Source organism: Myodes glareolus, chromosome 10 (genome assembly GCF_982192425.1).
Source record: "Myodes glareolus chromosome 10, mMyoGla1.1, whole genome shotgun sequence".
Lineage (NCBI taxonomy): Eukaryota > Metazoa > Chordata > Mammalia > Rodentia > Cricetidae > Myodes > Myodes glareolus.
The window spans coordinates 49,376,259-49,402,724 of NC_142035.1; the positions used below are offsets into that span (position 1 = coordinate 49,376,259).

The 26,466-nt window shown below is 42.5% G+C and overlaps 1 protein-coding gene across 2 annotated transcripts in view; it reads left to right on the forward strand.

The window, feature by feature from the left end:
- Ckap2l (cytoskeleton associated protein 2L) overlaps window positions 1-26,013 on the forward strand; it is a 27,029-nt gene extending 1,016 nt beyond the window's left edge. Inside the window, exons 3-9 of one of the 2 annotated variants that reach the window (XM_087911211.1) lie at window positions 2,039-2,090; window positions 5,810-7,044; window positions 9,926-10,142; window positions 16,182-16,337; window positions 20,189-20,249; window positions 21,403-21,589; window positions 22,930-26,013. In XM_087911211.1, the coding sequence (XP_087767337.1) occupies window positions 2,039-2,090; window positions 5,810-7,044; window positions 9,926-10,142; window positions 16,182-16,337; window positions 20,189-20,249; window positions 21,403-21,589; window positions 22,930-23,155 (2,134 nt within the window). In that variant the 3' untranslated portion in view covers window positions 23,156-26,013. The remainder of the gene's footprint in view (window positions 1-2,038; window positions 2,091-5,809; window positions 7,045-9,925; window positions 10,143-16,181; window positions 16,338-20,188; window positions 20,250-21,402; window positions 21,590-22,929) is intronic. The other variant, XM_087911212.1, reaches the window with a different exon arrangement.
- The last annotated feature ends 453 nt before the right edge of the window (window positions 26,014-26,466 follow it).

Consider the following 26,466-nt stretch of genomic DNA (forward strand, 5'->3'; position numbering starts at 1 on the left):
ATAACATATTTCAGTCCAGGCATGATTTTTAAAAAGAAATAAAAGAACCTGGGCAGTGTCTTGTCGGCAGAGGTTTAAGCATTATTATTTTTTTTTTCTAATGCCAAAGGAAGAAAGGATCTGCAGTATTACCTACCTCACTGGAAGTTTTTCTGTTTCCTTCTTTTTTTTTTTTCTAGGAAAACTGGTTCCCAGCAAAGCAGTTTTTGATCAAGGAGCAAACTGGTTGCAGTGTTTGCTTACTAAAGCAGGAGCCTTAGTTATAGTCAGTCCACAGGAGTGGTGCACCAGCATCCTCCAGCTTGGCGATGTCCTTTGATGCTCTCCCTGCATATACTTGAGGTGGACAGAACATAACCCCTTTATCCTTGTCCCTTGCTGTCACCATGCCTTCTTTGTCCTGTTATTTCTCTCTCTTGCTTAGCGTAGGTATATTTTCCTCCATTTGACTGACTCGTGTGTGTGTGTGTGTGTGTGTGTATTTAGAGGACACGCGTGTGCGTGTGCCAGAGGGTAATGTTGGGTGTCTGCTCTATTGCGCTTTCCCTATTCCCTTAAGACAGGATCTCCCACTGTCTAAAGCTCACTGTTTAGGTTGAGCAGGCCAGCACTCTCCTATGAGCCACTCATTTCCACCTCTAGTGCCTAGGATCATAGGCACATTCATCATGCCCAATTTTTATGTGACTGCAGGAGATCTGAACTAAGGTCCCCCGGGTGATTTTACCTTGGGTTTTTCCTCACCTCTACTTTTTTTTTAAAAATATTTATTTATTATGTATACAATATTCTGTCTGTGTGTATGTCTGCAGGCCAGAAGAGGGCACCAGACCTCATTACAGAAGTTTGTGAGCCACCATGTGGTTGCCGGGAATTGAACTCAGAACCTTTGGAAGAGCAGGCAATGCTCTTAACCACTGAGCCATCTCTCCAGCCCCCTCACCTCTACTTTTTTGATTAAATGAATTTAAATCATTTTCTCAGAAAATATTCATTTAGCACCTATAATATCTCTCTTCTTCTCTCCCTCCGTCTCTTCTCCCCCTTGCTCCTCTTCCTCCTCCCCCCTCCTGTGAATGGAACCCAGACCTGTCACATGCTGTACACTAAGCACTCTAGAACTGACATGCATTCCCCAGGCCTGTCAATCACTCTTGATGCAGGAAGATGCAGAACTCACTAAGGCAGAGACGCCCCTGCCCTCGGTGACTTATGCTCATCGGCCTCTGTCATCTTGGGGTTTGGTCCGTGGAGACTGAGTCCTTCTCAATTCTGCTCCATCTTTTGTTTCACTAGCTAGACTTTAGCTTCATGTTACGTCCTCACAGGTTCCAGAATCCACAGATGTTCTGCTCCCTGCCATGAAATGCTGTAGTGTTTGCTTGTAACCCATGCAAATCCTTTATTAGATTTGAAATCATCTGCAAATTACTTATGGTTCCCAGTACAATGGAATGCCAAGGAAATAGTTTGGTTTAGTGAATAATAAGGTGGGAAAGTCTACATGTTCGGTATGAATGCAGTTTTGTTTTTCATATTTTTTTTAATCAAAGGTTAGTTAAAATCATAATTGTGAAACCCATGATCTGGAGACTTGGTTATATGCAAACCCCTCTTCTCTTCTGAAACACTAAAAATATATAGAACAAGGAAGTTTCTTAACAAGGCAGTTAATCATCTTTTCTCTCACATCTGGCCCTCATAATCAAGAACTGATGCTCAAATAAGACTGTAACTATGAAGAGACCACATATATTTCTTAATATTATTAGAATGCTACATTTGTACATAGGATATCCTGAAAGAAAAAATCACAAAAGGAATTGTTAAGAGCGTCTGTGGTCTTTGGGGAGGGGAATATAGGGCCAACGAAGGGAAAGTAAGGTTACTTCTTATTAAATAATGATTTTGATTTGTTTTACCCTATACAGAAATTCTATTGGTTTACAATTCTAATCATAATGTTTAAATCACTATTTTTTCCTAACTTTCCTGATTCTTCTCTACCAAGCATTAATTTTATTTTCATCTTTTATAGGCCTTATCTAAAAGCCAAGAATAACTGCCCCAAACCACCATCTTCTAAATATGTAAGTAAACAGCCCTATGAGAAGGTTGCTTGTGTAACTTGACCTTGAACCCAGAACTTTTTAGGATTAAAAAAAAGTATTGAACTAAGAAACCTAAATCAAAATACCTTGTAAAACTCAAGGACATAGGATAACGTGACCGCAGCAACTCCTATTGGGGTGGCTCACATTTCCAGAGGTTCAGTCTGTTGTCCTCATGGTGTGACATGGTGGTATGCAGGCAGACATGGTGCTGGAGGAGCTGAGCATCCTATGTGTTGTCTTGCAGGCAACAGGAAGTGATCTGAGACACTGGGCATGGCTTGAGCATATATGAGACCTTAAAGCCCACCTCCACAGTGACACACTATCTCTAATAAGACCATATGTACTCCAACAAAGCCGCACCTCTTAATAGTGCCACTCTCTTTGGGGGCCATTTTCTTTCTAAACACCACACTGTCCTAGAAAAAATAGATATGATTGTTAATGTTCCTATTGTTCCCATTTATATGTGAGAGATGGGATTCAAAAAGATAATACCTTTGCCCAAATTGTTCAACCAGTAAGAGTCAAATCCTGTTTTATTCTGGTAATAAATTATATTGACCACATGGGCTACTTAAAGAATATACTGAGTTTTTAGAAATTATTCTGTAAGTATATAAAACCACTGGTAAGGTATGTATTAATGTCTTTTCCGGCTCTATCATGGCCCTTGTTTCAATATATCATTATTTTTATGTGTTTATGTCTTTTCTACTAAGGTCTCAGAATCAAGTATAGCCCATCTTTACACCTCCAAGAGTCTAGCACAGGGCCTTTTCTACTCAGCCTTAAATAAATCTCTCTTGGTTCAAGCCTTCCTTACATCTTCTGAATTTTCTCTCTTCCATTTCAGATGCCCAGACTGAGTGAAAGTAAATTTAAAACAATTATTCCTTCTTGTACATTGATTGTTTTGTTTTTCAATGTGATCCGTCAGTTCTCAGATGGTTTAAAGGAATCACGAGTCAGAAACGGAAGTTCTAAACCTAACCCAGCTTCCAGCTGCCTCCCTGTGCCTAGCCTTAGTCAACTCACTTTCTCTGCCACATGACAGAGTTGAATTTATCTCTAAAATCTCTCTCGGTTCTAATGACCTATCCTAAGTATGACTTTGCTCTCTTCCTGGAGGGCTTAAGAACTGAATGACCAGTTCTGCTACTTGTAATACTTTAGTCATGTCAGGCCAATCTAAAGTCAAGATCTGAAAAATGTCCAAAAGAAACATTTGCAAGTCACGTATCTTACGGGAATCTAGTATCCAGGATATACGACTCTTACAGTTCAAACAATTAAAAGACAAATGACTCAGTTTTAAAATGAGCAGGGTCTGAGTAGACATTTCTCAAAGATGTTAAAGATAAAATGAAATATTCAGTATTGTTAACCGTCAGGTAAATGCAAACCAAAATGACAGTGAGGGGCAGGCCTACTAGGACCGGCTGATAATCCCAGATATCAGGAGATTAAAAGCAGGAAGACCGAAAATTCAAGACCAGGCTGAGAAATTTAGTAAGACCTTGTCTCAAAATTAAAAGTAAAAATAAGTTTGGGACTATAGACCAGAGGAAAACTGCTTGCCTGGCATGCTTCAGACTCTAGGTTCAGTCCCCAGTAAAACATGCGTGCACACACACCCCAAAAACAACAATAACAGATCAAAAACAACGAGATGCTGCATCATACTTACTAGAATATCTGCATTCAAAAAGACAAATAGTATTGGGGAGGAAGTGGAACTCTGGAACCTTAGCATATCATCGATATGAACGTAACATGATGAGGAAGTGTAACTCTGGAACCTTAGCATATCATAGACATGAACGTAACATGATGTAGCTACTTTAAAGAAGACTCTTACAGTTTCTTAAAAAGTAAGTGAAGATTTACCCAATGATTCTGAAATTCTTTAGGTTTATACCCCTAAAATTGAAAATATATGCTCACACAAAAACTGTACACAAATATTCATAGTAACACTATTTATAAACCCATAAATGGGGAAGCAACCCAAACGTTCATTAACTAACAAATGACTATGTATAGCCATACAATGTACTATTATTCAGCCCTAAACAAGTAATAGAGGGCATATTTGGAAACAAGGTTTAGGGGAACCACCTATACTTCATGCTCATTTTTTCTAAGAGCATAAAACTTTTCTAAAAAGAAGCTTTTCATATCTTTTTACTGGACTGGAGGTATTGCTCAGTTGGTGGGTTGCATACTCCGCATGCATAATGCTCATAAGCTAGGTGTGATGGAATATGCCTGTGTAACCCTAGCACTCTGGAGGAGGTGGGAGGATTAACACTGTAAGGTCACCCTTACTACATATCAAGCTCAAAGGTAGCTAGGCTACATGAGACTCTTTTAGAACAAAAGTAGTAAAATACTGACACACGCTACAACATGGGCAAAATCGTGAAAATGTTGTGAGGAGGAAAACAAAGAAAGCCAGACACATCCACACAACACACATGCACAAAACATTCAATAGTCCAACTATTTAAGGGCTCCATCTGCATAGGAATGGGGAAAGTAGCTCACAGCGCTGAGAGCTGTGGAGGGGGAGATGGAGAATGACCACTGGCAAACCTTTCTGAGTGATGAAAGTGTTCTGGCATTCTGTGGGGATCAGTGTACAAGCTTGTAAACATTCTAAAACCACTGAATTGGAGGCTTTAAAATACTGAATTTTATGGCATGTTAATTAAATCTCAATTTTGTTTGTTAAATATATAAGAAATGCAAACCATATAAACACATTTGGACATTGGGGTTTTCTTTTTCATTTTTGTTTATTTATTTTACAACCTGACCTCTGTTTCACCTCTCCCCTCTCCTCCCAGTTCCTCCTCCCCACCCCACCCCACTCCCTCTGTGTCCACCCCCCCAATCCACTCCTCCATTTCTGTTCAGGAAAAGGCAGGTCTCCCATGGATATCAACAATACATGGCTTATCAAGTTGCAGTAAGACTAAGCACCTGCCCATGTATTAAGGCTGGGTGGGGCGACCCAGTATGAGGAGCAGGGTCCCAAAAACTAGTAGAAGAGTCAGAGACAGCCCCTGTTCCCACTGTTAGGAGTCCCACAAGAGGATCAAGCTACACAACTATCACATATATGCAGAGGGCTTAGGTCAGTCCATGCAAGCTCCCTGGTTGTCAGTCCAGTCTCTGTGAGCCCTTATGAGCCCAGGTTAGTTGATCCTGTGCATTTTCTTGGTTTTGTTGTTGTTATTGCTGGTTTGTTTTTTAATTTACTGAATCTACCTAATTCTGTCAAGTTTAAAAGACTCTGGCTTACTTCTAATAGAAACTCAAATTACAAAATCACCAATATATAAAAGTGAGCCTTCATATTCCAGATTCATCTTTCTTAAATAACATCCTGGAATTGTTTTCTACCGTGCGCTTGAAGTTATTTTCATCATTTTAAAAAGTGACCTGTTAGCCGGGCCTGGCTGCACACACCTTTAATCCCAGCACTTGGGAGGCAGAGGCAGGCGGAGCTCTGTGAGTTCTAGGTCAGCCTGGTCTACAGAGCGAGTTCCAGGACAACCAGAACTGTTACACAGAGAAACCCTGTCTCGATAATAATAATAATAATAATAATAATAATAATAATAATAATAATAAAAGGTAAACTTTGTTATGAGTTTTTAAATGTATTTTTTTCTTTGTGTTTTCAGACTCCTGGACCCAAAAAAGATGTTTCCAGCCATGCTGTTTTGCCTGTCAGAACTACAAGACCCATCAACATTAAACCCCAGACTAAACCAGCCAGTGTTACAGGGTCCCAGAAGCCAGAGTTGGAACCACCAAAACTTGCAGACAAGGGGCTCACTTCAAGATGTTTCTCTTCTAACTCAAACTGCAAACAGTCCAGCAAGAGTCAGCCGCAGCACAGGGCTACGTCATCCACTACAGGACTGCCAAGCAAACCCAGGCGGTCCCCTAGGACCCAGGATTTGAAACCCAAAAAGCAGCAGCCAGCACATCAAGGAACTGCTGATTGCACCGATCATGTAGCTAGGACCAATGTAAAACACCAGTCTTTGAAGGGCTTTCGAGATGAGATGAACAAAGAGAACTTGCTAGAACCTGGGAAGCCGGATCCCAACTTATGCCCCAGAAGTAAGCCAAACACTGGCTCCTATAATCAATCCCAGAAAAGTCTGGCTCCTAAACAGATCTTGAGTAAAACCTTGGTTGACCATACTATTCTGAAAGACAGAGCTAACAAACAGGTTGTTAGAAGCACGCAAGTCAGAGCTCACCCAGTGAAGTCACAGCACCTATCTACAGATGCAGATTCCGCACGACCTAGAGAAAAAGCCCCATGGACAGTTCCCCCTCGCTTCATTCCAGCCCATAATAAGACTCAGACGTCAAAGAAGCCCGTGGTCAAGGACACACAGGACGTAAAGGTTAGCAGGATTAAATGTGGAAGACCAAATGAAACTACAATACAGCCACACCCTGCTACTGAACGGAAAGTAAACCATACTAAACCTGGTTCCCACCCCAGCTTGGCTCAGGGAGGACAGAACAACAGACAGCCTCCCATCAAGCAGGGTCAAAAAACTGTGCAGCCTTACCTTGGACCCCGGACATCATGCATTCTGCAGAAGTCAAGAGCCGTAAGCCAGAGGCCTAATTTGTCAGCTGGCAACTTTAATTCGGTCACTCTAAGCACCCCGAGCATAGGAGCAAATAAAACCCATAACAATAAATGCAATGGCATCTTTCAACAAAAAGCACAGACTCTGGACTTCAAGCTCAAAAAGGTTCTTCCCCAGAGCCAGTTTCTGAGCAAGACTGCTCCCAAAACTCAAGCTGGTATGTCAATCGCAAGTAGGAGAGGAGCCCCGAACGCTAGCCACATTCCTCCACTTGTCAAAGAGACACAAGGGGAGGACCGGAGGTACTTTGCTTTAATTCCATACTGCAATTTAATTCTATACTGCAATTTAATTCCATACTGCAATTTAAGATTATTAGGCAAACTGATAATGATTGGTGTTAGTACTGTGGCTTAGTGATAAAGCACTTGCCGAAATTCAACCCCAGTAGCACTAACAGACACATTTTTAAACACGCCTATACACTTGGTTCAGCAATAACTCCTAAGTGGCATCTAGCTAGAGCCTGAAAGATAGGAAGCTATAATAAATATCAACACTTAACAAAACTAGGTGGCCCACAAATGTTCTGTAAATCATTCCCTATGGTTGTCTGTAAAGTTGTTTTGCTAAGATGGAAGTGGAGCAGATTAGATGAGGACGTAGCAGGTGCCGATATAGATTAGTCACCCCAGAAGATTCCTGCAACAGAACAGGACAGGCTGAAAGGAACCAGAGTAGTAAGTTCACAAAGCTGGGAAGGAAGCTATCAGTGATGATGTTTGGCGGTTAGCAGAGGAGTGGGAAGCTTCTATGAGCATGAGTGGGCCAGGCTGGGGAAGGTAAATGGAACCGGGAGGGAAGCCCTGGTCAGAGGCATATGCAAGTGTTAGAAATTGGGTTCCCGGGATTGCTGGGGCTCAGTGTCATACATGGTACTTGAGGTGAGCCAAGGAATTTTGTCGTCTTTCTGCCCGAGACCAGTCACACTCCCAGAGTGCAAATGAGCCTCCTTCAAGTTCACTTGTGTATGCCTGGGTGGAATAGAACCTAGACATGTAAAATTAGATGGGGGAGTGGGAGGAGGATTTGATCTCGGAACAGAGCCTTCTGCCCTCTTCCAAAGAAAATAACTTAATGTTTGGTGGTGTGGTTGAGAGGACAGGGCCAGGGCAGCTGATTGAATAGGAGGTTCAGGGGAAGTACGTCTGTCTCAGGTGAGGAGTGCAGAAACTGAGAGGGATGAGTGACAGGTTGGTGTCACTTATTTGCCATACTGACAGCGCGTGATGCACTGAAAGTGGTTACAAAAGGAATAGAGTCTGTGGAGACAGGTCCCTCCTCTCGTGATGTGTGTTCCCCATCGCTGGCATTGTCCCAGGCTCAGATGGAGAAGGAAGATCGCCACTGCCTCCACCCTTAGAGAGCTTATAGTTTGGAGTATATATGGAAAGTTTAGAGAAGTTAATCATGGCATTGAAGGAGTGCGGGAAATTTTCTTCACTATGATTAGAAGGAGACCGTGGAGATAGGGAGAATGCTAGGGACTGAAGGAAACCAAGACTGTGTGCCTGCCTCAGCTTTGTTAGTGTGGAACAATCATGCCTGCACTAAGCACTGTGCAGATTGTAAGATCGCTTATCTTCTAAATAGAATCAGAGGAAGATGACAGTGACTTTCATTTATTTATAATTATTAATTCTGTAAAGGGTGAAACTATAAAGACCTAAAGCAGATCAGTGATTCTCAGGGACTGGAGACTTGAGGTAAGCTTGACTCTCTGAATTATATCTTGATTATAAGTACAGTCAAGTGGTCTTGTGTATTCGTACACACAGAATCACACTCTTGAAAACGGTGGGTTTTACTGTACTGTCGTTGAAAGCTGGTGTGTGCCAGGCACTGTGCTAGGCACCGGACATCCACTTCTGCCTTCATAGAGCTTGTGTCCTAGTGGAGGAGACAGAATAGGAACACGCTGGTTAAATAAGACAGGATAATTGCAGATCATTCCTCTTTAAGCAAGGATCATTTGAACAGAGGACAGAAGATACAAGACCCTGAGGCAAGAATGGGCCTGGATTCGAGAGGCTGAGGCCTGAGAGGCTGCCAGAGCTGCCAGAGGGTAGCGAGGGAGAAGCTGTGATGTGGCATTGGAAAGGGTGGCAGGACAGCCATAGAAAACACGGTGAATTTTATTTCAAAAGCAATGGGACGCTGACACAGCCTACTTTATATTCCACTGATGCAGGGGCAGAGAGCAACATGGTGGTCATGTGGATAAAACCAATACTAAATCTGTGCAGTGATGAGTCAGACATAAGAAAAAGCAACTACTCAGACATCTCCTGAGTTTAGGGCCTACTGTTCATCAAAATAAGGGGATCTAGGAAGGGATTTGGAGGTAATTATCAAGAGCCTAGTTTGGGCAACTTTGAGCTGAAATGCCTGCTAGACAATAAAGATACAAATGAGGCAGTAGATTTAACATGGTTTGGGGCTCCATGGAGTGATCTGAAATCTGAAATGGGCATTTTCTGATCACTGACACACGGTTGTGACGTAACAAAACTAGAGTATCTACATCTAGACACTTGGTATCCACAGCCCTCCAAAATAATAGACTGTTTGCTTAGAAGTAGGAGTGGAGGACTATGAGGAGAGGCGGAAAGCCAGCGCTGGGGCTTGGCACTGTCAGAGACCAAGTACTTACGGAGAAGAGAACCTAGGATTATTGATTAATGAAGAAAGGGTCTCGTGTGTAGTCGGAACACTAAGGAGTTTCAGCACCAAGACCCTGTTGAAGACAGAATGCAGGTTTGGTGGGTGAAGGTGGCCAGAAGCTTTGGGTGGCAGAAATGGAGTACTGAGGTGTCTTAAGGGCAGGTGATATCCAAAGAAGCACACGAGGAAATGAAGACTTAGAGAAAAATAATGAAACCTAATTAGAATACAAGTATCTAAAACTGAAGAGCCAGTCAGCCCTCTGCAATCCCAGCAGTTCTAAGTGACGTAGTCAGCCCAGCATGCCCATTGCCCATTGTAGTCCTTCTTCATTCTGTCCTCCTGACCTTGTCTACAGTGGAAGGCTTAGTTATGCCCAGTCTCTGCGTGTCGTCTATTTTAGAAACAGATGAGAAAGAAAAGAGGGAAAGAACTAACCCCCCTCCCATCACGTTACAGGAAACAACTGGAAGAATGGCAGAAATCTAAAGGGAAAACCTATAAACGCCCTCCTATGAAATTCAAAGCCAAGAGAAAAGTCATAGAGGAAATGAACATCTCATTCTGGAAGAGCATGGAGAGGGAGGCAGAGGAGGAGGAAGAAAAGAAAGCTCAGCTGGAGCTGTCCAGTAAGATTAACAATACTCTGGCGGAATGTCTGAGGCTCATTGAAGAGGTGAGTGAGAGGCCGGAGCTGCAGAACTCTGGCCTACAGTCAGCCCTGGTGCTTAAAGGTCTTACAGAGCGGAGGAAATAGCCTGCACCTCGGCAGAAACCCAGCCGCCCTTTCAGATACAGAAGAATAGTGATAGGAGCAGCAGTAATGCTGAGATGCACTTAAGCAGCAGCTCAGAGATGCTAGGAAACTAACCTAGGCTCCCGAGAGAACTTTCTCCAGGTGCCAAGGTCCTAAGAGTAAACAATATTTAGATGGATTGAAATCTAAGTCAACATGCAAGGCTTTTTTTTTTCAAATTGGAATTTCTTAAATAGTTTTGGTTGGGGCTGGTTTAAGTTTTGTTTATTTTTATTTTATGCATGTGGATGCAGTATGTATAACTGCATCCTGTTCATGCAGTGCCCATGAAGGCCAGCAGAGGGCATCAAATCCCCTGGAACTGAAATTACAAACGGTTGCCAGCCACCATCTGGGTGCTGGGAATCAAACCGTGGTCCTCTGGAAGACTAGCTAGAGCTCTTAACCACTGAGCCATCTCTCCAGCACCCCTAAGTACTTTTGGTGGCTAGAAATGGTATTTGAATTGTGTGGTGGAGTCTACAGATCAGGGTAAAGTGGATGGTATACAAAAGGTCAGAGACTTGAGCAATTGCCTTAATGAAAATGCATTAATAAAAATTGATCCGCTTAACCTCTGGGCAGAGAGTAAGAAAGTAAAAGTCAGTGTATTCTGATCATGCTGGACTTGGGAAAGGGCAGGAGACCTTGTTTTAATTCTCAGTGCAGACAACGTTAATTGCCTCTCCTTTGTGGGATGGAACTGCAGAGCTCTATTTGAGCTGCTTTCTTGTTTTCATTTTAAAAATACATGGATACATTCTTTTGTGTGGGGTATAGGGGAGGCACACTTATGTGTGCATTCGTGTGAAGGCCAGAGGACAGCCTCAGTGTCATTCCTCAGGCACCATCTTCCTTGTTTTGGGGTAGGAATTGGTTTGGTTTGGTTTGGGGTTTATTGTTTGTTGTTTCAAGGGAGGTTCTCACAAGCCTGGAGCTCCAGCGTAAGCTAGGCAAGTCGTGGTTATTGTACTTCACGTTTTATATGCATTTTCCTAGTCTTGATCAAATAAGCTGGGTGTTTTCCCTTTCTTTCTATGCTCTGAAAACAGTCTGCACATCTTTTCACATGATTGGTGTGTGTTTCTTGGGCTGAATGTGTAGTGATCTTGTGCCCTTGTTTGAAAAAGTCACTTGTTGCAGGAAGATTATAGATTTAAGGCCATCCTTGAATGAACATAGGAAGTTCAGAGCCAGCCTCAAAAAGCTAAAGGGGGAGGGGCCAGATTTGCTGAGGTTTTATTTCTCTGATCTGTTTAAAGTGTACAAAATCTTTTGGATTCCAGAAACTGTTTTTCTCGTTTGTCAGTATCTGTACCTACTCTGTCGATTGCTATTCTTAGCTTCTAGTTAAAAGCTTAGATGGCTAAGCAATCTTAGTTTCTTATAAATATGATAAATGCTATAAATTTGCCTCCTGATTTTACTTCTATTATCTGTCATCTTTAATAGTCTTATCAGCCAAGGTCATATCTCTCTAGTACACCACCTTACACAAATCCTCATGTGTTCTACCCAGAAGTTTCCTTAACCCTAGCTGGTCTTGGATTTTATAGAAACTTCATGGCATGTGCATGGTTGATCACCTTGACCTGCATTAGACCATTAGTAACAGCTTACCCTTCAGTCCCTCTACAGAGGCTAGGGGTAGGACTGAAGCCCCCACCTCTCTGATTCTGCTTGCCAGTTGTCCTGGGACCAGCCACCATCCTGGGGCTACCTAGGCCCTGCCAGTCATCAACTAATTCATGAGTGTGCAAAGACTTTGGAGAGTCCAAGGACTGTAGGAGCTACATGCGAGAAAACGGAGGAAGACTCTATAGGTAATTCACAGTATCACACTAGAAGAGGTGAACTTGGGAGAAAATAGGACCCCAGCTTCCACTGGGTGTGCCCCCCAACAAACGCCAGTGTTTTAAGGACAAGAGGAGTGTCGGAGCCCGCTCAGCGGAATTCAGCTGGGGGTTCCTTGGGAGGGGGTGCCGAGGCCTTGGAAATGTTAGATTAAGAGAAATGAAGACAGAAACATAGGATAGGCTGGGAGGACTGGAGCTCAATATCGAAGAGCCCCGAGTTTATTCCTCAGGCAGCGTGTATACTAATTATAATCAAAAGGCAGAACAGAGAGCCCCACAGTCAGCTGACCGCCTCCCTGCACCGTCCTCGGGAGGAAGCTCAAGCAGGTGCAGTATCTTACTCGGCTAAGCAGCTTCTAATCTCTAACAGGGAGTGCCTCTGGCTGGCAGACACCAGCCCAAATCTTAATTGAAAATGTGCTCTTTCAACTGGGCAAGAATGCTCTTTCCCATGGGCTTAGTCAGAACTTTCTCACAGTCCTCAAGGTTACTGGGAAAAGCAGAGCAGGCAAGCTTGAACTCAAATGACTTCTTTAAGCCAGAAATGACTTCAGATGGAAACTGAGTCATACGTGGACTCCACAGGAGGGAGTCTGTGGGCCTGGGGTTCAACCTTGAGGAATGATCACTATCCCAAGGTGCTCCTACTGCTGAAGAAGCTCAGTGGTATTTTGTAAACATAAGGGGGTGGGGAGTGGTTAGAACCAGCCTCCTTTCCTAGTGGTGAAGTACCGTTGCTAGAGTGACAGAGCGGCTGGAAAGACTCCGTTCTTCACTTGGGTAGTTTCCCTTTATTCTCCAGACAGCTCTACAGTGTTCCAGCCCAGCATCAAGACACTGGACAAAAGTGGGGTTTGGCCTAAGTTGAAGTAGTTCACTGAGTAGCCGGCTGATGCCCCATGTGTTCTCACTGCTTCCATTTGTGTCTTAATACTTAGGATTTCTATTTGGGGTTCTTTAACTCAAAACTTATCTTAGAAGCGTATCTTTACATTTCATACTTAAAGAGACTTTTTTCTTACTGTTGCAGGCTTACCTGTTAATTTACTGTTGTTTTCTGACTATTGTGGCTAGTAAAGTGACCTTCTGGATTCTACGTGATGGAATTTGTTAAAATTTTCTTAGTTGTTTTAATGACTGTTCATTTTTAGTAAACATTATGAAAGTGTTTAAAATGTTTCTGTTTGTTCCCAGTGTGTCCCTTTCTGAAAGACTTATGCCAGAGCTATTCTAGAAGTACTAGTTACTGACAGTTTCTACTTATATTTGTCAACTTTTGTTGTCTTTGTTTTTTCTAATTGTTGTTACATAGATTCATGACCTGCTTTGATTCTTTGATATTAACTTTGCCAAATCTGGGGTTTTTTTCATTATTATTATTGTTGTTGTTGTTGTTAGAATTCACCTGTGAGATCTTTTTTCATCTCCAGTTTTAAGTCCCTGTGTAGACGGAGACCCAGATCTGAATAATCACACAGTAACTATATTAATTACAACTTACTGTTTGGCCAACATCTCAGGTATATTTCTAGCTAGTTCTTATATCTTAAATTAATCCATTTCTATTAAACTGTGACCTACCTGTAAGGTTCCAGCGTGTCTTTCTCCTTTGGCAGCTACATGGCATCTCTCTGACTCTGCCTACTCTCTATATATCTCTTCCTGCCTGTCTATATTCTGCCTTGCCATAGGCTAAAGAAACTTCTTTATTCACCATTGATATTCACAGCATACAGAGGGGAATCCCAATATCAGTATCTGTGAAATCTTTTTCATCTCCAGGTTTAAGTTCCTGGGCTGGTGTAGTTTAGGGACAAATCACAGATGTATCCAGACTGAACACTGCTCTAAACAGCAGATCTCGCCTTCCACAGTTAGAGATGGCTCATGTATCCGCTTACTCCGGACACTTTTCCACAGTTAGAGATGGCTCATGTATCTGCGTACTCCAGACACTCGACTGTAATTCCACTGGCAGGATCCTCCTGTGTTCGTGCTCATTTTCATGTTTCATAAAAAAAAGTTATAAGTTGATGAAACAAAATAACATAGCATAAGTAAATTCAGACATGTTTGCTAATGACACTTGCCAACTTTGAGTCATTATGCTTAGAAAAGTACCCTTATTTTGCCCTCATACTGCGTTCATAGTTTGGGGAGAAGTTCTAACTACAAGTTATTTTTTTCTAAAAATGTTGAAGTTCCTGCTTTACTTTCTTCCTTGCATCTGGAATTACTAGTTTATTGAGTTTTGTTGAGCTGAGTCTCATTTCTCATAAGTAATCCCTTATTCCCCCTTCCTCTCTAGATGCTTTCTAAGTTATGTTTTTATCCTTGGTTTTCTCATATACATACATGCTCACATATATGCATATATGCTCGTTAGCACTCCAAGAACCTTCAGTGTAAACAATTGTGAATCTGTCTTGTTTTGGTTTGGTTTGGTTTGGTTTGGTTGTTGTTTTGTTTTGTTTTTTGTTTTACAAGATAGGGTTTTTCAGTAGCTTTGGAGCCTGGCATGGAACTCACTCTGTAGACCAGGCTGGCCTCAAACTCACAGAGGTCCACCTGTCTCTGCCTCCCGAATGCTGGATTTAAAGGCATGTGCCACTACTACCTGGAGAGTCTGTTTCTTGAGGTTTTCTTTCTTGTGTGACTCATTTGAGTGTGTGTTCAACTTTGTTTTCAACCTTCAAGAAATTGTTTTATATTGACACTGAAATTAGTAATCAGTAGATGTGCCCTTGGGAATTCTGAATTTGGATTTTGTATCGTTGGTTTCTTTGTTGTGTTTCACTGGGGTCCGGGAGAATTCCTCATGTGCTCGTTCTGTGATGGCGATAGTCCCTTGCCACTCCACTGATGCTGTCCTCTCGGCTCCCTCATTTTTGCACTAGCGTTCATTCTTCTTTGTGGAGCTGTATGTCGCTTTTATACTGTGTTGGTCTCCTTAACTGCTGGTGTGTCTCAGTTGGGAGAGTACACGTCTATCTCCACATCTCCAGAGGAGCTTCTGAGTGCAGCAGTGTGAGTATCACAGCTCTGCAGGGAAAGGTGTCCCAGCAGCTGGGAGCCAAGGAACACCACAGAGTCACACCACACAGCAAACCCGGTGCAGGAGACAAACACGAGGAGGGCAGCTGCCTCCGCTCAAACAAGAAACAGCCGCAACTGAACAGGATAGAGAGCTTAGAGTTTCTTGGGAAAAGGGGTGGAACTTTTCAGCATGGAGCATTCCAGGGTGGAGATTGGTGGGATTTCATGTCCAGAGATTGGGTTTTCTAGTCTGTAGGGTGGGGCAGGGTCCAGCAACTAGGGAAGTTAGAGTGTTCTGTGGGTGGCACCTGACAATCAGAGGTCCTGTGGGAAGGGCCACACCACTCACGTGACTTACAAGCAGAACCTAGACTTCTGAGTGCGGTGACTCATTCTTGGTCCTAGTTCCTGTCTTAACCCTGGGTTAAGGTTCTGGCTGGGTCTAAGCCAGAAGTCATTTCTAAGTTCCTTTGTGTGGAATCTACCAGCGTGAATATCCAGCATACCCGCACACACACTCTACCCTGAACTTTGCACACCTTTGCTGCTCTTCATGCGTGCTGAGGTTAGTCCTGGGGAAAGTCTAGCCTTGACTCACTCTTCACAGTATATGGAATATGTGGTATTTTGAATATTTTTAATATGTAAGAAGTATTTATTACTCTAGGTCTCAATTCTGTTTGGGTCTTTCATCCCATAAAAAATGTAGAACATATTCTTTACTTTTATGCTGTGGTAAATGTTTTACTTCTGTTCTGCCTTGTGTAACTCTTAAAATATAAAGGTTAATGTTAAAAGTTACTGAAATGTACAATTAAGATGGGAACATTTTATGTATTTATTATATATTTACTATGTATCACTAAAATTGAAATTTTAACTTCAGAAAAATGAATGACCATACCCTTCAGATATATGAGTTAACAGTAAACTGTTATAAAAATTGTAATAATTTTATATGTATGTATACACATACATACATATATAAAATAGTTGTAATAATTATATCTTGTATTTCCTTTTCCAGGGTGTATTTCCTAATGAAATATTTACCATCTTGTCCAGCATTCCTGAGGCTGAAAAATTTTCCAAGTTCTGGGTCTGCAAAGCAAAGTTACTGGCAAGTAAAGGCCCCTTTGATGCTGCTGAACTGTATGAAGAGGCCGTTAAACATGGGGCAGCAGTGAGTATCTATCTTGGGTGGATGACTGAAAAGTCTCCTTCATGTGGTTTTTTTTGTTGTTGTTGTTGGCAATTAGATGGTTCTTCAACACAGTGCTAAACTTCCATTCATTGGGGTGAGAGAGGGTGATAGGGTAAACGTGATCAAAGTGTGTTATATGCACGTGTGGCAATTGCACAGTGAAATCTGAAACCCATAGTTTTGTACAGTTAATGCATACTAACAAAAACTTCCTTCACTTCATAAGACAATCACGGAGTCTGAAGTAGGATATATTCTTTATCAATGCATCCATTAAATTATTTCTTAGAAAGTAGGGTTACACTTATACCAGTAGAATTTTGGTTTTCTTGTCAAGTGCCCAAATCTCACTTAGCACTAATTGTAGGCAAGCAGTTTGGGAGGTAGCAATAGAAAGTTAGAATAGTATCAAGATCAAATAGTTAGAAAGAACTTAAATTGCATTAAATTCAGAACATCTCTAATCCAGAGTCCTTACATCAAGTAGCTTACTAATTCTAAAAGCAAACAGAAACCACCATTTACAAATTTATTTAATGAAGAATATATCAAATAACCTCATAACTCTTGACTTAACTGTTGTTTTCCTCCCTAATCCTGCCCCGTGGCACCCACTCCCGTGACCACTCATGGAGTTGTGCGTCTACACAGTTTCATCCAGTTCTGCCCTCCTCACCCCCGCTCCCTTCGCATTTTCTGATTCCCAGAGCAAACTGATTCCATTTTACCTCTGTGGTTTCAGAAAACATGCTAGTGTTGCTGTTTCAGTTTTAGACATAATTTGTAACTTGCAGCTGAAGACAGCCATAACCCTCATTAACACGGATCTTCCTGTGTCCCCTGCCTCGCACAGGTGTGCCGACAGCCCTGTCTGTCCTTGTGGACCTTTGCCATACTCTATGCTTCTGCTAACGCCATATGGGAATTCTGGCACTTTGGTGTCCATATTGGTGTTCATATGTAAGAAATGCATGGTGGGGCTGGAGAAATGACTCAGTGAGTAAGAGCACTGACTGCTCTTCCAGAGGACCAGGGTTCAATTCCCAGCAACCATATGGCAGCTCTCAACTATCTATAATTCTAAGATCATACATAGACCAACGTGTAGGCAAAACACTAATGCACATAAAATAAAAATAAATATTTTTTTTAAAAAATCCATGGCTGTGCTGGGCTATGGAATATGTACTGTGGTTGCTTTGGCTTTCAAACACATCTCCTACTTTTCCTAGAATTAATTAGTTCTTTATTTTGCCTATGCTTAGTTTTCTGAGTATTTATTATATAACTAATTTTCAGATTCTTGATTTTTCTAAATAATGTCAAGACTTGAGATAATCTATTGATTTATTTTTCTTAGCAACCCCTGTCGTTTATTCCAGCTTGAGCAGGCAGCTCTCGCTCCGTCTGCACCGCTGTCCTCCAGTTTGTGCCGCCATCACTCGCAGACACACTTTACACTTCTTGAGTGGGGTGTCTCTTGTTTCCTGCATTGCCTCTTTCTTATTCTCTAGTGGTCTTTCCCACTCTTACTGTTTTTTTATTCTCCACTATTTATTGAACTATTTATTCAGATGGTGGTGAAGTCAGGATGTGTGTGTGTGTGTGTGTGTGTGTGTGTACACAGGTAAATTTGAAAGTTATGGAGGCTGCAGAGATAGCTCATTCAATAAAGTGCCTGCTGAAGAAGCATGAAGATCTGAGTTTGATTCCTAGCACCAGCCAGTCATGGTGGCACACACGTACTCCCAGCACTGGAGAGGCAGAGGCAGGTGGGTCCCTGGAGCTTTCTGACTGACCAGCATGGCCTAATTGGTGACTAGTGAAAGATGCTCTCAGAAAACATGGTGAATGGTTCCTGAGGAATGGCAAAGGCTATATGTACACATGCATACACAGTGAATGTGTATGTACATATATTGTACATATATGCACACACAAACATATATATATACACACCAGCCCTGGCTGCATGTATGGGACTTCCAGTTGGGTGATCTGGATGGCTGCATTGGCTGGTTAGAGAATCCTCAGTATCTTCAGGTCTTTCCTCTTCAGCTGATCAGATTCTCTAAGGAGGTCTGGCCAGAAACTATGCTGCCAGTGTTGGGGTGTTGGGGGCGGGGTGTCTCCTCAGCCTGGAGATTTTGACTTATGCTGTTTTCAAGTGGGCACCCACCCCAGTCTTGCATGCTGTCCCTCAGGAATGTGGAGAATATATCCCAGTTTTCTGCTAGGGTGAAGTATGTAGGGCACAATTGCCAGGCTGCGCGAGGTCAGGGTATAGGGTAGAGTTGGAGGGCTGAGTCTTAGGTCGATGTCCCAAAGGCCTTTCCTCCTATTCTTGAGTTTGGAAGCTCTGGGATAGCATCAGGCTTTTCCTCAACCACATTCCTGGACAGGATTCAACTCTCTCAGGCCAGCTGGCTGTCCTTGCCATCATTCCAACTTCCAAAATCTTGTCGCTGTTTATTCTTTCCTTGTCTCTTTTTAATCCTTTATTTTCATTTCAGTAGAATTTCAAGAGAGATTAGAAATAAATTTGTTTTTAGACTACCATCTTTAAGAGAAGTCTATACAAATGCAAAATATGCTTCATAAGATGGGCTTACTGCTGTAATCCCAACACTTGGGAGGCTGAGACAGGAGAGTTACCATGAGTTTGAGACTAGCCTGGTCTACATAGCCTGACTTAGCTTAGAAATTCATAATAAAATATGCTTAGTATAAGTATTTTATAATGTGATTCCATACCGTACAAGTGTGTAGTCCCCACTTCAGAAGCTTACAGCATAACCTGCTGTTCGGCTGGCTTTGTTCTTTGGTTTGGGTTTTGTTTGTTGTTTGTGTTGGAGTGAGGCTTTGCGTTTAGTTTTGTTGAAGCAAATGTGTGCTCTCACCTTGTAGACCAGGCTGGCCTGGAACTCAAAAATCTGCCTGCTCTTACCTCCAGAATGCTAGAATTAAAGGGGTATGCTACCGTGCTTGGTCAGTGCGCTCTCTCTCTCTCTCTCTCTCTCTCTGTGTGTGTGTGTATGTGTGTATGTGTGTGTGTCTGTCTGTCTGTCTGTGTGTGTGTCTGTCTGTCTGTCTGTCTGTGTGTTACTAATTTGATACAGTCTATCAAGTCAGGAAGAAAACTCCAAATGCAGTATTCCCAGGAAAAAACAGCAGTTACCTTTGCGGTGTGCTCTGTGGTGTGGTTTACAAGCTTTTCTGTTCAATGGAGGTTTTTGTTTTCTTATGCTTGGTTGATTTGTCCTGATGTTTAAGATACATTAACTAAAGAAAGGAGAGAAAGAAGAGGCCAGGGAAAGATGCGGAAAAGGCTAAAAGAAAAAAAGGCTACATAATGGGACTTTAGGTAAAACTCTTCCTTGAATTTAACTATGGTTCAAGCTTTCTGAAATACACCACACGCCTTTATCATGAAAATAAGAATTAAACTGACAACAGCCGTGCATGGTGCCTTTTCTGTCTCTACAGTTAGCTTTATGTCTTTAAGCCAGAATCTTTATGTAGGAAAATATCTTTAATGATATGATATAAATTAATGGGAAAAGAGAATTTGATTTAGAGAAATTTATTATAAACAACTATGAACACATCTCTGAATGAAATTGAGTATGCCATCTAATCAACATTTTTTGTTTCTTCATTTTGCTCATGAATCTTTAAAGCTAAATCATTTTAAGTGTTTATCTCTGAATATGCAATTTTAAAAGAAAACATTTTTATTGCAGAAAGTTTATCTGATGCTAAGCAGAAGTCCTTAGCTCAGTTTTTCCGTTAATGCTTTTAATACCCGTTGTTTATTTTGTTGCCTCCAGCCAACGCAAGAACTGAGGGAGGTTCTGAGCAGACTGCAAGATTCAAGCAGGAGCACAGAGGGTATGGTTAATTTTGTATTTGAATTCGTTCCCTTGAGAAATACAAGTAAAAATTATTGTGGAACATGTAGGGGATGTGTGGAATGAGTCTCTGAAACACCTCCCACCTCTTGGTCTTCATGGCCTGCCCTTTTTAGCTATAATTTTTCCCCTGATTTATTTCTATAATTACAAGTAAATATATGCCCAACACTGAACAAAGGTTTGTCCGCCACAGCAACCTGGACTAGTGTGTCCTGCCTTCCTGAAGTCCTCTGTGAGAAAACACAAATGACTGTTTATCAAAAGAGACGGAGACAAAAGGAAGAGATGCCGTGGTTTAAGTGTGTGATTAATCATCCCTAAGTTACCATCACTCATCTAAATCATATTGTCTTTTAAGAGTCTCCCCCCTTACTTGGCCGTCACTGTCACTATGCCAAACTCGGTGACATATAATAAATGTTCAAGATATGTTTTATATGAGTGGAAAGGGAAAATATGCTTTGTGTTTAGAAAATAAAATGGGCTCTTATTATCCTAGATGACAAATATTTCTTCCTTTAAGAATAGCTTTAAGGTGGCCATGATGGCTCATGCCTGTAATGTCTTGCTTCAAGGTCAGCCTGAACTACAAAGTAAGACCTTTAAAAAGGGGTGGGAGCTTAACTAAGGACCGTGAAGTCATGTGGAATAGTAGCTAAGTAGCTAGTAATCTGAGGAACAGAGTAGAACTGTCCCATGGTGAGCTCAGAACAAGACTATATTTGCTCTCTCATGAGAGTTAACAAGCGATCAGAATGTGGTCAGTGCTAAAAGGGGATCAAGGATCCATCTTTAGTTGGCAAAAATGCCCAAAAGGTGTCTGGATAGCTGCTTAGTGAGGTAACCTGATGCCATGGGGCATTGCAGTAGAGTTTGGCAGGAAAGGGGGGTCCTAGGAAAAGCTGGAGGAGAGTAACAGTGGGTGGATATGATTAACATACATTTTATAAATGTATGAAAATTTCAAAGAATAAAAAGTACTATTTTTTAAAATACAGTAAGAAAAAACAAATATAAATGCCACTTGGAGTTGTACTTCTTCATGAGGGTCACTGTGAAGTCACTGTGTATGTTGCCTTGTTTTATTGATATTTAGTTTAATTATTAAATTGCTTAACTCTTAATTACAGCAGTCACCTCTGACTCATTAGCTGTTGGAACTAATGTCACATCTGTGGACGAGTCGGCCAAGAAGGAGGAACGTGGGCAGTCGTGTCTTTCTCTAACGGAGGGAGAACAGGTTACAACAGCACCTCCAATAACTGCGGCAGAATGGGATAACCCTGGCATCAAACTACAGATCGCCCCAGTCCCAAAGTAAGCAAACTCTGGCAGGCTTTTGATCACAGACCTGTCTCTGATTGAGCTCAGTTTCCTTTGCACCCATCCAGAGAAGCAGTGGTTTGTAGACACCTCTGCCTCAGATCCAGGGGACCCACGGTGTGAGGTTAGGTCAGCAGTTCATCTCAGAGAGCGCTCGTGACCCTGAAAAAGCGATGAGGATCCGTGCTGAAAGGAGATCCAGGATCCATCTTGTGTTGGTTATAAAGGTTAGAACCATTGACAGGCAGGTCACATGGCCCTGCTCCCACCCTGAGGAGACGTGACTGCAGTGAAGTCACGCTGCAGAGTCAGGCGGGTGCTGGCGTGGGTCCACACCCTCCTCGCACTCACTCCCTAGTTAGTGTGGGCGAGAAGGGCACGGCCAGCCCTGTGAGAACGAGGCAATGAGGATGTTACAGTCAGAGACTTGTAGAGCCTTCTGTTTCCTACGAGCTTATGTTCAAGGCAGAGCTGCAGAGTTATTTTAAGGCAGTATGGCAGTGTATCAATGTCATTTCCAAAAAGTTTAGTATCTCTCTTCTCTCGTCATGATTCCGAAAGGACTCTATACAGGAGCACCAACTCATGGTGTGTCTTCCTATTGGTCATGGATGCTTGGAAGCCGTCAGTCAGTCAGTCAGTCTAAAGCTCGCCTCCCATTGGCTCCGTAATTATTATTATAAGCACTTTTTAGCAGACCTGCCTGTTAGTTTTGCATAAGCTAATGCAGCCAGTGATTTTGTGAATTTTGGATCGGTCATGTATATAAAACTTGCTCCCTGAATGCATTGGGAAGTTTACAAGGAAGATTCCCAGTTGTTCAGTAATACATGGTTTGGTCTAGCACCTTAATAGATTTTGAGTAATCTGTAATCAACACTAGAGGGACTCTGAGAATCAAGTTTTGTGGTAGGCCAGATTCCTCACAACCTGCAAAAGTGTATGAGATAAATGGCAGCTGTAAAACAGTTACCTTCAAGTCATAACCATTTTCACTCTGCATTCATAAAATGTAATGCTCACACCATCCAGGAGCACACATGTGGCCACCATCCAGTGCTTCCCGAGCATCAGGGAAAGCCACTGTAGGTTGAGAACTACTCCTGACTTGTCTGTTGGTCAGCTCACAGTGAAGTGTCCTCGCTTTACTGTGGAGTAAGAAGTAAAGAGTAAACACAGAATGTTGTCATAGCTCTGAACGCATCCTTTGGTCTCTTTTAGAATATGTGGTATATATGGTATATATATTCGGAATATTTGGTATATTTCAGAATATGTGGTATATATTTCAGAATATGTGGTATATATTTCAGAATATGTGGTATATATTTCAGAATATGTGGTATGCCAGAAATGCAAGACATGAAGCTTATCACTCCCGTGAGGCGCTCAGCAAGGATCGAGCGAGCAGTAGCCCGCTACCCAGAAATGCTGCAGGATCATGACGTCGTCGTGGCTTCTCTTAATGAGCTACTGGAAGTAGACAAAACGGAGTACTTTGTCTTCCGGGAAAATGAGGCTTTACCTGTGACACTAGGTTTTGAAATCCTTGAATCATGATCTTTTGACTTTTGTTTTTTTTTTTTAATGAGTTTTTTCAGGGCTTGTATGAGATAAGAGACACTCTTGTCAGGAAGGCCTGAAGTAAATGTGCACGGAGACGCCAGGATGCAGAGGAGAGACTTTGTGTCTGAGGAAGTAACGTGTGGGTTTACTCTCCCTGGTGTATCCCATGGAAAACTTGTAGCTCGTGTGTTTGGTTATATACTTTGTGATAGTTTTTCGGCAAACATAAGTTTCAGAGTATCAAATATTTTATCTCAAATGTAGAAGAAAAAAACTATACTCTACTGTAATTCTGTTTCCATGCCCAAAGGTTGATGCTGTGGTGTCATCGCCTGTCCCTTTTGCCGTCACCTTACCTGGGAAGGCAGGTGCTTAGGGTGGGAAGATTTGAGTTTGAAACCAGCTCACTAGGCGGGATGGTCGAACCTCACACATCAGGAAGATTAGATTAGCCATGCCTTCACTCGGTTTCCAGGTGACATTCATGGAGTCCTTTGACCTCTATCACAGTGACCCTATAGGTGAGGGTGACTCGTTTCCTCGCTGAGTTTCCTCTAGTGAAGCACAACCCAGAGTTACGTGGCCAGCCAGGTTTTTCTTGGGCACAGTCCTCATTTTGCCCTTGTTATTCAGAATGCTTCAGTAAAAACAGATGTGTGGGGACACTTGCTGCACCCATTGTTCTCAGGGGACTCAGCCTGAAGAGACTGTGAATCCCAGAGACTACAGCAGGGGTTTCTCTTCTCCTTGGGTCACTGCTCTGAGAGAGGAAACCCAGAATTGTTTTGTAAATATAATGTATAGAAAGCCTAGTTGGTTTGTTTTAAATTTCAGCCTTGTTACTCTTGTTACTAAGTAATATCTAAAAAAAAAAAAATTAGTTGTTCAATCCTGCTTGTTCGCTTCATTATAGTGGTGGCTTAGCGAGAGATGGAGGGGTTTCTCAGGGCAAACACTGATGGATACCCCAAGAACCTTGTGGAATGCATTTGCAGCCTGAATAAAGGATCTGACCATGAGCCTCTTCAGGAACTGGATTTTTGCTGTGAGGCAAGCAGGTCCACCTCTCAAGGTCGTATAACACTGACTCATAAAACTGACCTAAAAAGTCTTCGTACTGGAGAACTAGCCCTCCATGAGAGACAGATCTCCATCTCCCCCAGCGTGCAGGAGAACTAGCCCTCCATGAGAGACAGATCTCCATCTCCACCAGCGCGCAGGAAGCCAGGCAGCCTGACTGGAGGGTTACATAGCGGCCACAAGACTTGGAGAAGCATTCCGATCAGCAAGCTAGAGTCTGAAGCAAGGCCCTTCAGGGAGGAAGGAACCTGCCTCCAAGCTCAAACACCAGCTTCGGTCCTCACAGGCCCTCAGGACGGAGCCTGCAGTCCCCTCTGCTAGAATGGCTCACTCGCCTACACCCTCTCCTCCCAGCCTGAGAACCAACTTGACTGTGTCCTGGCTTCATTTCTCAGAACCACTGTTTGCCGCTGGAGCAGTTTGGCCTGCTTCATCTCCAGTTCCTCGCAGGATGTCTGGCAGTCCCTCCTTGACATCTGACAATACAGTGTGGGTTGGACTGGTAGTGTTTGGTCATGTTTAGTTTCAAAAGGACTAACTGGAGGGTTTCCAAGGCCTGACCAGACAGACTACATGGAGCCTTCTGGCCATGAAAACAATTAGGGATGCTGTGGCTGCAGAAAACCACCGTACTGCGGAAACACTTGGTAGATGTTTATTAGAGCTCTCTCTTACTGAAGGAATATGTCCTGATGGGGCAGGGAAAAGTAGGAGGAAAGGCTACAACCCCTAACAGCCTGGGAGGCAGGAATGTGGGCCTTTGTGTGGATGTAGCTCCTGGGGCTTAGGAGTGGCTTTTTAGAGAGAATGATTACAACATGGCTCTTGAAAGTTAAGGAGGATTATCTATGCCGCCACTCTACCACTGTACAGAGCGACTGACCCAGAGGACACGAGAGAGACGCATTTACAGTCTTTACTGCCAACACACTCAACTGAGTCTTCACCATACTAGAAAAACACTCTGAACATGTTATTTCTAGGAAAGGTCCCATTTCTTTAGTGTCACCTTCCCTACCCCCAATCTAAATGATGGGGGTACATGTGACCATGCCTGAACAACCACAACAAGGCACACTGACTGGAGGAGGAGTCACGCCAGATTTCCTGATGGAGTTGCTGAAAATGTAAGATGCAAATCTAACGTCTAAGATTAGCTATCTTATTTATCTTATAGACAAAACCTTCTGGAAAATAGTTCCAACTCAAAATAAATGGCGTGATATCAATGACACAATAGCTAATGCTTTGCATGGAGCTGGCCTGACCTTGGGCTTCAGCTGTAAGAGCTAGTAAATTCCCCTTCTCCCTAAGCTCACTTTGTTAGGTCTCACCAGTTGCTAATGAAGTCCTGATTCGGTGCCTGCTTCCCACACATCCTCTCACTAACTGACACAGACAGGAAAACAGTAGATGATGTGATGGTTTAAATAAGAAAGGCCTGAGATGGGGAGATGACACCAAAGAACTCAGGTTCATTTCCCAGCATCCACATGGTGGCTAACCATCATCTGTAACTCTTACTTCAAGAGGATCCAATGCCCTCTTCTGGTACCTCTGTGGGCACACACAGGGAAAAGACCCATAAACATAAATAAAAATATCTTAAAAAAAAAAAAAAAGCTCCCACAGGCTCAGATATTTGAATGCTTGTTCCGCAGTTGGTGGAACTGTCTGGGAAAAATTAGGAGGCTTTGTTAGAGGAGGTGTGTCTCGAAAACAAAAAACAAAACAAAAATTTTAATTAAAATAAAAGTATACTATGTAAGCAAGAGGTGACTGCCAGTATCTGCCACATATTCCTGGGAGTGATGTCATACATCTCTAAAGAAAAAATGAGTATAGATTTAAAAATAAAATCTGCAGCATATGAATAGCCCTCGGGTTGAGGTCTCTATCATACTCTATCTTGCCCCAGACAAGTTCCTGAGGGTAGAGTCCCAAGTCAAAACATTATTGCCTGTCCCCACTTCCTCTTTCTTACTCAGTGTCCTTAGATCCACCCCTTCCCCTGCAGTTCTCCAAGGCAACGCAGAACTTCTCATTCAGTAAAATACCCAGGATGCTGCAGACACCAGGAATAAGAATGGCAAGCCAAAGAAAGTGGCCTGACCCCAAGATCCTGAGGGGCCAGTGGGGACTTGTAATCAGAGTCACAAATGTATGTTTAAGTCCCCAAAAGAGCTGACTGTGGTCAGGAGCTGAGACCACACAGGTCTAGCCAG